This window comes from Mixophyes fleayi, chromosome 11 (genome assembly GCF_038048845.1).
Source record: "Mixophyes fleayi isolate aMixFle1 chromosome 11, aMixFle1.hap1, whole genome shotgun sequence".
In the NCBI taxonomy this organism is placed as follows: Eukaryota; Metazoa; Chordata; class Amphibia; order Anura; family Limnodynastidae; genus Mixophyes; species Mixophyes fleayi.
In genome coordinates, this window is record NC_134412.1 from 91,621,556 (window position 1) to 91,634,560 (window position 13,005).

General features: G+C 43.5%; 1 protein-coding gene across 2 annotated transcripts; it reads right to left on the bottom strand.

Annotated features, from left to right (window-relative positions):
• Nucleotides 1-339: 339 nt before the first annotated feature.
• CENPS (centromere protein S) lies at nucleotides 340-8,575 on the bottom strand. Of its 2 annotated transcripts, none has more exons than XM_075190255.1 (5): nucleotides 8,346-8,575; nucleotides 6,374-6,497; nucleotides 5,010-5,043; nucleotides 1,650-1,716; nucleotides 340-704 (listed from the first exon to the last, which is right to left on the bottom strand). In XM_075190255.1, the coding sequence occupies exons 1-5, from the start codon at nucleotides 8,382-8,384 to the stop codon at nucleotides 549-551; spliced, it is 420 nt and encodes a 139-aa protein (XP_075046356.1). In that variant the 5' UTR covers nucleotides 8,385-8,575; the 3' UTR covers nucleotides 340-548. The 2 variants fall into 2 exon arrangements, with proteins under 2 accessions (XP_075046356.1, XP_075046355.1); XM_075190254.1 differs by lacking the exon at nucleotides 8,346-8,575 and adding an exon at nucleotides 7,030-7,126.
• Nucleotides 8,576-13,005: the final 4,430 nt, after the last annotated feature.

Here is a 13,005-nt window from a genome sequence, read left to right on the forward strand (position 1 = left end):
ATTGAAATCATTCGCATCATTATACGACACGTTGGTAGACTGGAAAAACAAGTGGCTGGACAAGGGTTTTTTTTTCCCACTTATGTCCAAAGATAAAAAGACACAACAGGTAGATTTAGCTGCCCCGAGATCTGCTACAATTTCATGTGTTTCCTCTCTTTATTGATGGCAATCTCTGTCTCCACAAGAACCTCACACAGCAGGAGTCCGATACACAAACCTTTATATAGAAGGGTCACTAGTAACATTGATCTATATCCGAGAACACTTCAGGAATGAATCACAACTGCAAATATTGAAATTAAAAATTTGTTTAAGAAAATAAATAAATGCAATAGATTGATAGTGAGCAGCAGCTATTTAATGAAATAAATACAGCATTTATTAAAGCAAAAATATACATGACATATTACATATTATATTAGGGATCGTATATGTACACTGTATGAGGACACTGCTGGTCATTGCAGATTGGTATCAGAGACAGGGGTTAGATACATGTGATTATGACATTATCTAGAGCCGGTGAGAGGACAGCGAGGACTCCGTCACTCCATGTTCTGCTCCTCGCTATCCGGCACCGCGGAATCGCCCTCCGACCGTCTCTGGCCTTTCCCGGCGCCGACAGATTTCTTCTTCCTCTTCTCCTTCTGCCCCTGATTGCTGGATGCGATCTCCTCGCTGCAGGCGGTGATATGCGCATGCTGCAACATACGAGGGAACGCTGTATTTATACATCACACCACCCCTGCCCCCCACTTACACCTCTCCCCTAGTTTCCAACTGTCCCTAAGTTTTTAGTCCCAGGATTTAAATATTTGTTCCTGGAAATATTTCTCCCGTGAAAAGTCCCTGTCTTCAGCTGAACAATAAAATCCCTATTTTTATGCACGATAAATGCACTTTTTACCATCAACTTATGCTCTGAACTTTAGACGTGAACATTTATTAAAGAGTTACTTAAACGCATAAAGTGCACTATTATTACATTCTATAAACAGGACAAGACGGGAGTGTGAGGTCCGCTGAGACGGAATTGCGCAAAACCTGCGTAAATGCACCGGAAAATAAAACGCTGATAATTATGCCGTCCGTCTATACCACCTCTCAAATGTCTATTTTCACTAAAGATTATCAATAGCTATAAACACAACAATATTATTACAAACTACAGACCTTTTCTATAGTGCTGCACTGTGACCTATTCATGAAAAATGTGCGTTAGCTGGGATTTAATTTGGCTCACAGCCGAATGCTGAAACTTTTTATCAAGACTTGGATTCAGGCGGCCAAATATTTAGTAAAACGTGTGTGTGCAAGTCAGGGAACCGGAGATCTCTGCATATTTGTAGCAGTGACATTTGCATCTGTCAAGACTATTATCAGGAAGACGCCTGTTCCTAGTATGGCGTTACCTGCGCTCAGAGAGGAGGAGAACGAGATCACTAGGCGCGAGACCAAACGGCAGTGGAGCATTGACTGTGCGGAGCCGAGACCCCGCAGAGCCGAGACCCCGCAGAGCCGAGACCCCGCAGAGCCGAGACCCCGCAGAGCCGAGACCCCGCAGAGCCGAGACCCCGCAGAGCCGAGACCGAAGAGCTAAATACTTATCAAAAAAAAATCCTGTAAAAAAAGAGAAATATAATTACCAGAGATCGGCTCCGTCTGCTCACAAGTTTCACGTCGTCCATGTTAATCGTGGTTCTTTTCGCGTGTCTGTATTAATGAAATACTCTTGTGAGTACAAAGGCCAGGGGTGAGGGCTAGGCAGGGCAGACAGCTACATTGGGTGCAAAAACATTTGGGACAGGAGGGGTAAGTTTATCACTGAATATACTCAATGTTAGAGTCCTGCTTTTCAGATACACAAGCTGCAGATCAGAGGGGCTTGACTCTTTTTGGCTATTCACGTATTAACTCCTTGTGGTAATTCAATAAACTCAATTGACCCGACTTACAAAAAGTACTCCTAAAAAGTACTAACACGGCTGGCGCTTATTATTTTGACAGAACACATTACACATCCACGTCAACGATCTCGCCATAGTCCTCAGGTGACCTATAAATCCTGACGCAGCTCATACCTTAACTCCTTGCTCCTGTGCAGTGAACTTGTCATAAGTCACATATATCGTTCTCCTATACAATCACCTGTATTACACGGCGGAGGAGAGGACACAACACACAATATCACACATGACGTGCAGCCAATACGGCTAAAATCAATTCTAGAAAATGATTACTAAACATCCATATACCTACATGCCTGCATCACAGCCTGTACCTACTACAACAATCAAAAGGATTATTTATATAAAATGTCCCTTTCATAATAAGATCGATATAACCAGCAAGGTGCTTTCTTGTTGGGCCTCTATCCACGTACAAGATTTATTCTATTATTACATGTAAATCAAGACATTCCTCTCTGAATGTTTACAAAACAGACATTGCAACTTGATGTGAATATATTTCATGCATTCTTATTAAACTACGATTCTTAGTTTCATTAATACCGCAGAGAAAATTAATCTAATGCTAACCTAGTACTGTGAATATAAAGTGCACAGATGTCAGTGTACCCGGTGAAGGACGCACACAGCGCTGCGCACTTGCAGAAGGAGTTTGAAAAGAGCTGAAAAGCAATTTGTGTGCACAAAAGTAATCACATTCTATCACCGAGAGCCGTAATTGTAGACAAGTGTGAGGGCTGAGGGCCCTAAAATCTGTTTATCCCACAGGAGACAGAACAATATAGACCGGCAATGGCATGAAATCTCCCCCGCACACCTGCACGTCACTGAAAGGAGCACGAAGTGGGGGGTGATCTCTCCAACGCTGCCACATTGGGCTCCTTTATTCCTAGATTGCCAGAAAACGTATCTAGAGTGTAAGACGGAGGAGACGCTCGCTGTGTAAATGGCTGAGTGAAGTGGTCGGGATTGTGGGATGTAGACAGCGGGCAGAGAGACGTCCCGGAGATCACCAGAATCACGGACAGTTTCCATCCAAAATAGTGAATGGACAATAAGACAAAGCTTCTGTGCTTGAGTTAAATGTCATCTATTCACCCCCCGCACAACATGGATATCATGAGTGGCAAACACAGGAAGCCCACCAGGAAGATCATGTGGAACACTTTTAAAAATGGATATAGTAAAAGATTCCACAAAACTCATCTCGGTTTATTATCTGTGGAGCATCGGGTTGTGCTATAATCTCCAAATTGGGATTATGACAACCTGACACACGTGGCGGCCCTCGAACCTTCATAAGGGCCGACACATTAATTAATCTCAGTAATAAGTTAGAACAATACATTTAATGGAAAGAAAAAAAGTCACCGATCTGTAACAACATATCGGCAGCGTGTTATACAAGTGTTACAAGCTGTAACAAACATCTGACAATGAAGCAGGAAGGAGCTGAGGGCCGCAGGGGACGGTTCTGAGGGCCGCCTGTTGCTCATCACTGGTTTAATGAGTAAACACCATTTCGCTAACGGTTTGTTTAAGACGCAGTTTAGTCTGCAATATTTTTTTAATCTTATTTTGTTGAACTTTTACTGCCGACAGAGCGAATAAAACTCTCCATTTGGCAATAATACAGTATATCTCAGAGCTGCATAATCTACAGGAAGAACCTGGAATGTTTAATATGTTCCTTTAGACACTTTCCTGTGGAGGCTGGAGGGAGGAGGGTATTCTAACACGGCAGACAGGGAGTGACTGACAGACTGTCAGCCTTATTTTGCAGAAATACTCTATGTGGGTTAGAAAGTAGTTGAAAAGAGAATATGTAAAACTGGAATTAAATATTAAGAATAAGCTTATTTGCTCTTTTATTTAATAGTTTTAAATAAATGTGTAATTCCGTATGGTTTAGACTCATTAACCCTTGGTAAGGTTAGAACGTGGCTGGCACGTGACTCTCCCTGTCTCTATAAATGGTTCGATTTCAGTCTGTGGGTCACGTACGGTTCTCTTACACCTGCAGAAATTCTGCTAAACAAATATGAAAAACAGGTGCGATTACTAGACTCAATCTGTGTGTTGCATCCTCTGGAGGAAGTTGTGCAGTGATTTTCCCAGTGTGCGTTTATTTTTCCATTTCTCTAATAATGATCCAGTTATTTAAGGAATCCATAAATGAACATTCATTAACTTACTTGTAATTTGAATTTTACATGCAAAATCTGATCGTTAAAATTAATTAATTTTTGCATCTCTTTCTGTGGTTTTTGTTGCCCCGCCCACTGCCCTAAAATGTGGGAGGGGCATCATATATTTAACAGACTTTACGTTTTAACAGAGCTGCAGCTCAAAGTCCGGTTAACATAGAAATTTTTTTTATAATTTTACCTTTATTGCTCATATCTGCAAAAATGCCATAAATTATTTACCTCTGACAAACACGTAGTGAATGCAGCACCGATATGGCATGGTGTGGTGTGTTCCAATGTGGACAGGCATCAGAGATCCGCGTTCCCCGTGACAATTACGTGCATTAAGAAGCCGGATGGCCCACAGTAAATAAATGACAGATCTTATTTGTCACTGACTGTAAAACGCTGCGTAGGATGTAATCACAATATAATGTAATGTGCCACCAAATGTCATATTGAAAGATACTAGATCGACCATGTGCAAGGTACTCCGCAACGGATTAATCAATCCTGCACAATATTCCCTATAATCTGCAAAAGCATAACATTTATATATAAATCAGACGGGAGAAACGAACCAGCTGGTTTGTGTATTGTGATATTTGTTTATTTTTGTCATCTACGCAGTCGCCTCATGTCTGTCCCATCCTGTGTCAATGACTTTACATACTTATCCCAACAACATCGACTGAGGATGGTCAAATATGTATAAAAAAAAAAGGGATTTCTTATGCGAACTTATGATCTGCCCACAATTAGATATTATTTACGGTAATTTAATGAAATTAAAGTTTAAATATGTGGCTGCCAGAAGCAGCGAGAGTAATATCATTCTCACACTTACCGTGCAAACAGCTCAAGGTCTTTTGCAAACGATTCTGTAGAGTGGGGGAAAAAAAAAAATGGAAATTAGATCTCTAATTAGAGAGACTGGGAAAAAAACTCATCATTAAAATCTTGGAAGGACATCAAGATAAAGTGATTCACGTGAATTGTTCAGCAACATAAAAAGGACAATTTGATGGTTAGTCGCAGTTAGGAGAGAGGATCGGCGACGCGGCAGGAATTAAAGAGGAAACATCTCTGATTTAATAGTATAAAACAATACTGCAAGGTAGACGCTGAATACACAGCCGGAGCGATTACTCTGTACGCAGAATAACTTTCACCCACATATTAAAAGCATCAATCCCGGTTTTAATGGCACCAAAGAAATAATCAGAGAATTGTGAAACATTAAAGATGGAATCTGTGTTATTTAACATAAAAGAAGCTTCACAATTTGGCAAAAATTTAAATGAATTAAAATGTTCTAATGTGAGACACACGACAATGTACAGATCGATAAACACGCCTTCAGCATCGTACGGAAACCTTTGGAAACGGTTAAAATGCAAATTAATAAAACAATTTCTCAGCCATGTTTAATGGCAGCTGGAACTGTGGAAGACGCAGGTTTGTTGGAGTCGGAGGGCTGGCGGGATTATTGTTACGATTGTACATTGGTAAAGCGCCGCAGTGCTCCGCGGCGCCGTACAGTAGGGATAACAGGACAGACATAAAACAGGGACATGTAAGATAGACAAAATAAATGCAGACTTGAAAAATAAGGATAGATGTATCGCCTTCCGATTTGTGATGTCAGAGAGGAACCGTGAAAAACCACGAGTGCTTTAGTGCCCATCGCGCACTTAGGTTCATGTCCCCAATGATTATATATATATATATTAATGTAATTATATAATTACATAATTTAGATCAGGCACTGTGTATAACCACCATCCCCTCTGCGCTACAGCCGCGGGATCAGTATGGAGAGCCTGTACTGCGGACACTGTGGGACCGCTGCATCACCTGACACACAAGTGTTGCTTCCATCAGTGCAACCTGTCAGCGGCCCTTAGACCCGGCGTGGCAGCATTAATGTCATTTATAAGCAGCCCGTATCTTTTATATTATTAATCTTTTTAAATTGTCAAGTTACCGAAATTGACAGTTTTGAGGTTAGAAGCGTAGAAAGAAGGGACTGAGGAGAGGGTGAAAACCTCAATAGCCAAAGTAATACAACACAAATGTCTAATAGTGTTAATTGCAAATACAACAAAAGAAAAAAAGTCCCTTTAGAGACTAAAATCTGTAACTGGAGCTCCCCCCGAGCCGGGCGCCGTAGACAGAGATCAGGTTTCCTATGTGAAACGACAAACTCACCGCATTGTCTGAAGGTGATCTCTGAAATGGCAGCAATCGCTTGTTGGCTGAAGGTAACTTCCTTATCATCGGCAACTTCCTGGCAAAGGCCTCCCACCGTATAGTGAACCGCAGCCTTCAACCGCTGAGGAAGCCAGAAACAAACAAGGATTAGAGTCTTACACCCCATTCATCCCGAGTCAGTACAGAAAACCAGCAATACGTTCACTGACCCCGATACCATCTCCAGTCAGACGCAATAAGATATCCTGTAGTACATACAGGTCTGAGGATGATCACAGTATTCTGACTTAGGAAGCTATATTGTAAGTATTTTACCATAAGCATCTTGTAATGACCGTACAGCAATGCTCGCCCATCTAGTTAATGCCCAAGCAGGACACATCCTTCATGTAACTTTCAATGATCAGTGTTCCCTATTACTGCTACCAGCTTACACTGGGCCTGTCGTCACCAGGGGGTATGTGTGTATGTTCTGTGTGTTACTGATACTGTGCCTGTAAGAAGCGCTGGCATACAGGGGGAAGGTTGGCGCTAGAGACAACCGTTCCTGGGCAAATTGGGGAAATCATTTATATTTTACCACACTTATTAAAAATTCATCTGTTCAATAAATAACTAAAACCTTAAACCATTTTCCAAATCATCCTCCATACCCAAACTACCGGAGAGATTCCTGCACAATCCCGTAGGCTCAGATGCTTCAAGATTTCATTGCAGATATCATCAGACATGACCCGGATGCCTGGTACCTACAGGCATTTAAAACATGTTGGATATATGAACTGTGTGTAATATGGATGACTGCTGGGGGATTATACTGTGCTATTCGGGGGCTTAATGGTGGCTGCTAGCTGGGATCTATTCTAGAGGGACAGATCAATTCCCTATTGGCCAGTGCCATCATACACTGAGGTTGTCAAGGACACTCCCCCTCAGTTTATACTGTATAACTGTGTCACACCTGAAATACTCTGCTGCTGCTAACATTCTAATGCACCAATTGGTTACAGGATGCTCTAGTACAACCCACTTCCCCTCATGCATGTCTGTGTGTGACCAAGTTTGAAGGATGAATATAACAGGTGCTCTGACCTTAGTTTAAAAATTACAAAACAGCTCTTTTTGTAGTTCACAGACAACGGGAGATCAATTGGTTGTTGTTTAAAGCTGGTCATGCTGACTGGACTGATGTGTATGTCTTTACCTGTCTGATTTGTAAAGCTGGGTACACACTGGAGAAATTTCAACCAACTTTTTATGCCAAGCGATTTTACATGCGATCGATGGTCCGATTGCTCGGTCCATGGACTGCATACACACTAGCGTTGTTTAGGACATTAAAGGGAAGAGCGGACGTCCCTTTAGCGACTTTTTACAGCCATGTTGTCGTGAGCAATGACAAATTTCGTACTCACTGTTGTGGATCGGTCGGAAGTTTATACACACTACTCAACGGAAACGAGATTGGAACGAAAATATTAAACGGTTCGACCAACCAAATGAGGCGACAATCGTCCATTTGGGCAGACTATTGACCATTGTGTCACTGCACACACTGACCCGACTTTTGAACGAGCGGTCGTATGTCGGCTGTTTGAGCCGATTATTGGGTGAAAACAGTGTAGTGTGTACCCAGCTTAACAGTCGCCCTGTCTGGCCACATTGCTCTAGTGATTATACACACGTAAGAGGATTACAAGCAGCAATAAAGGAGCTGGTAGAATGATGCCGTAAGTAACCAGCAGAGGGCGATGTGAGCATAATTAGAATGATGTGCTATGTATACAACAAACAGCCAGCAGATGGCGATGTGCACACACTATTATCCAGCATAACGCCGATATAGAGCTAACAGCCAGCAGATGGCGATGTGCACACAATAACAATCCGCATATGTCGCCTTATACCCCCCTCCGTAGGCAGCAGATAACGCTCTAGTTTCGTTCATAACTCATTAAGACGACATTACCTGTGTGTCATTGAACTGCCCCTCGTCTTCCTCCGCCATGACACCGATACTTCCTCTCAGTTCCCACACAACGGGCTGTTTTGCCGCCAAAAACGTGAGCTACGGGACTCCGAGCGGGTCAAATAACCTCCAAAGCGAAGCGGCGTCGGCGTGACGTCATCGTGCTAAATAAACCCTAAATATTACTATATCACATACTTGCCAACCTTTAATACATTTCTTCCGGGAGCTGCAAGGGGGAGGTGGACGTATAGGGGGCGGGGCCTCGAAAATCGCGTCATTTTAGCCCCGCCCCCGTGATGTAATTACGCGAATCGCGTCATTTTACAGTGGGGGCGGGGCCAAACGCCACGATTCCCGGTGAATCGCGGCGTTTGAACCGATTTCTGCCCACTTCACTAGGAAGTGGGCAGATCAGGGAGATTGCCAGACTCTCCCGGGAGTCCGGGAGACTCTCGCAAAATGCGGGAGTCTCCCGGACATTCCGGGAGAGTTGGCAAGCATGCTATATCACCTGTCACTGACTGGAGTGTTACTAACTCTGCTTAGAGAGAGGCAGCTGTGGTTCTGTAGTTGTTGTGGAACTACAAGTCCCAGCCAGGCTACACAACAGCTGTAGAGCCAGAGGTTAGCTCCCTCCTATCACAGAGGTGGACACTTTGGGCTCTCACTACATACATTAGAACAGGGGTAACCCTGGGTATTACAGGCATATAACATACTTGCCAACTTCTCCTCGTTGGCTTCAGGTAGATCCCGGGGAAGGTGAGCGTGCAGGGCGGGGCTTGATTGAATGCATCATTTTGGCCCCGCCCCCTAAACAATTATCACGATTTTGACCAATTACACCAGGGGTCGGGGCTAAGATGACAATATTTGCGTCATTAAGCCCCACCCTTGTCACTTATCTATTGCGAGGGCAAGAACCAGGAAGTTGCTCCGCTCTCCCGGGAGGTCTCCCAGAAACGGGAGGAAGTCTCCCGGACATTCCGGCAGAGTAGGCTACTATGCGTTAAAGAAAAGCAGCTAATGAATCTCTAGAGTCTGAAGCATCTTTTACATTTCTGTCTCCATTAGTGAAGTCATGTTTGCTTATCTGTCAGTCTTTGATTAAATCTTGGTCTCCTTGAAAATGGCCACCTCCATAGGCATCAATACATGGACATAGGACATACTTGCCAACTCTCCCGGATTGTCCGGGAGACTCCCGCATTTTGCGAGAGTCTCCCGGACGAGTGTGGCAATCTCCCTGATAGGAAGGGAGAAAAATTTAGTTTAAACGCCGCGATTCACCCGGAATCGCGGCGTTTAGCCCCGCCCCCACTGTAAAATGACGCGATTTGCGTCATTCCGTCACGGGGGCGGGGCCAAAATGACGCGATTTCGCAGCCCCGCCCCCTGCACGCCCACGTCCCAGCCGGCATCTCCCGGAAAAAGAAAAAAAAATGTTGGCAAGTATGACATAGGACACAATTTCTGAACTGTGTCATCATGCCACAGATGGCAAAGCGAACCACGTCTTGTACTGGTTCAGTATCAGGGAGAATGCCAGACTCTTCAGGGACTGAGGGAGATCACCCCTATTTCAGGGAGTCTCCCTGACATTCAGGGAGAGTTGGCAAGTCTGATATATAAAGGCCTTCTTTCATGATGGTCAGTCTGTGCCCACCTTGCTTTTGGTCAGAGCTTCACCTCCACTTGGTTTGGCTCCTGGGCACTCAGTAATACACACCATTCTATAATAATGCTGTGTAGGCGTTCACACTGCACCATAAACACTGGTTTTGTCTCCCCCATTTTTTTCAGCATAGCTAGGAATTATGGATTATGTCATTATACCCCTCATTCACCATGTCACCCCCTTATTACCATGCTATGGCACACAGAGCTATGTCAACTATTGTTCAATATGCAATTTGTAAAACTACAGTAGCAGACTTACACCTTCACATACCTCCCAGCACTCACTGATATAGTGTGTGGTCACATGTATTGGGGAAGGGGGTGTGCTGAGTGCCCCCCAAACAAAAAGACCCTTGAATTGCACCACGCTGAGCTGTAAATACCAACCAACATTCCCAGCAGTCAGGAAAAGGTCCTGACTGTCAGGACAAAGGGACAGTCCCAAAATATCCCACCTAAATTGGGACATTTGGAAGATATGCTTCTGTTACAACATGAACGTCAGCTACATTGTAAAGATGTCATGGACACTTTTTAACTTTATATTTTCGTTTTTTTAATTCTGCCTCCTCGTGTACCTCATTTTTACAATGTGTTATTGCACCCACTCTCCAAGTGGGTAAGCTTATTAATTTAATGAAAGGATTTTGAGAAGTGGGGCGATTGTGAAGGAAAATAAAACAAAACTAGTATGTTATTTTCTTACTTGCACTGTTGGTATAATAGACATGGACACTAAGGGTATATTTACTTAACTGCGGGTTTGAAAAAGTAGAGATGTTGCCTATAGCAACCAATCAGATTCTAGTAATCATTTATTTAGTACATTCTACAAAATGACAGCTAGAATCTGATTGGTTGCTATAGGCAACATCTCCACTTTTTCAACCCCACAGTTTAGTAAATATACTTCTATCAGTGAGTTTTCACTTCGGGGGTCCCACATTCATTCTCCTGCTTCGTTGCCGAGTCTATTCTGTTACAGCCCCCTGCAGTTGCGCAGAGCTGGTTGCTGATAGCTCGGTCTGCAGTAAACAGACATTACTGACATGCAGAAAGTCGACAATTCAAACGTCAACATTATTATTGCACAAGTCAAAGGTAGACAGTATTATATGAATAGGGTTGGGGATATTATATTAATGTCAACTTAATAATACTGTATTTTAAACTAATAATACTGTAGATGTCTTTATGGTCGACTTTCCAATCCGGTCTATATTATGGTATCGACCACATAAATGTCGATCATGTAACCATTGAACATATGTATCACACCCGTTAGAATGGGATTATACCTTTTTAATCAGTCATTTCTATCACTGCAATGTTTCCCCCTGATGCCGAGCTGGTTGGCACACGACACGTGAGGATGGCGCACACTTGGCTGACGTGCTGTGAGTTTTGTTATTGTCCTGTGTGTAGAAATCTTCCGACCACATGAACTGGCGCCATTGATGCAAGAAGTGATCCGGCCCAGGGGGGTGGTAAATCGCTTCAATTTGGCCACCTAGGCGTAAATGTAACATGTGGATGGACAGCAGGATATTGGGGATCATTTCTGAATATGGGAAGGATTCCGTCTCTTGTGAACCCAATTAACTTGTATCAAGCGCTGTCTGGAAAGGACCAGCGCGGAGCAAACACTTCCTCCCGTGTTGTCACATTGGCTAAGGCCAGGGCCTTGGCCAAAGCAGAGGGGATTCAATATAGTAAATTAGGATAGAATATTAACACTAAAACCTTGTGAATTACATCCCAACTACAGTGTAATCGTACCTGTGACCCAACAATCTACCTCAGTTACAAGTATCAGAGTAACAAGAGGTCAGGAATAGAAAATTAATAGTCTCTTTCAAGGACAAAAAAGATTTTACAATACGTTGCCTCCCAACACATCTGCCCAAGTGATTTAATACCTCCCCGAGGACAGGTGATCTCCCAATCTAGTAGACCTAAATGTTCTTTGGCTCTACGGTTTCTCCAGAGTGATTAAGCATTTTGTGAGTTGGAAACAGAACCAGGAGCGTTCGGATGCAGGATCCTGTATTGTCCTCTTGCTGTGTGATGTTGTACGGTGCATGTAATACCATTGTTTGTTTGTGAGGCATTCTGGGAACCTCCGGTCCTCTCCCATCTTGTAAGCAATTCTCTTTGTCCTTGAAAGAGACAAGTAAACTACAGTCTGCAGTATGTAGGATATCTGTATCTATCAGGCCAGCAGACTGGATTACTGAGAGCTCTGCAAGGAGGGGAGATGTAGACTGACACAGACACGTTCACAAGCTGTCACCTGAACTCCTGCGCTGCTCTCGTAGGGCCAGATTGCATAACAGAAGGAAATGGGGATTTCTGGTAAGTAGAAGGATGCAGGTAAGACAATGAAAGTAGGAAACTCCCATTGGGGAAATCCAGTATGAGATATAGATCTGGGAGTAGGTAGTAAACGGGAGGAAGTAATATGCCCACTGCTAAGAGGGATCACATGTGCTGTCATTATACCTAGAAGTGACATAGACGGGTGTGACGGAGGGACGTACAATGCCAGGGGCTGCTCTTCAATATACAGTAAACTGACTTTTCCAGGAGTATTCCCGGCATACGGAGAGGGGAAGAACGGATTCTGCGCACCAGGGCAGTTAATAATGACCTACCCCAAACTCGGACTAAACCATCCAGAGGATTTCTTAGTGGGTATGTAAACTCAGAGAGGGGGGCAGGTTTCTATAGGGTGACCATATTTGTGCTCACACCTCGCCCAGTAGACTTCCTCCACGCCCGCTGTCATAGGTCAGATAATGATTCACTCCCCCATCTTATAATATACAGGAGCTTCCAAATATGCAACTTAAGCAGCTAAACGGGAAAATCCGGCAATGAAGAAGCAGAACAACAAGTTTAGCCCAGTAAATCATCACTACTGTATGTAGAGTACAGGGGGGAGAGTCTGTATGTGGAAGAAAAGAGAAATCAAGAT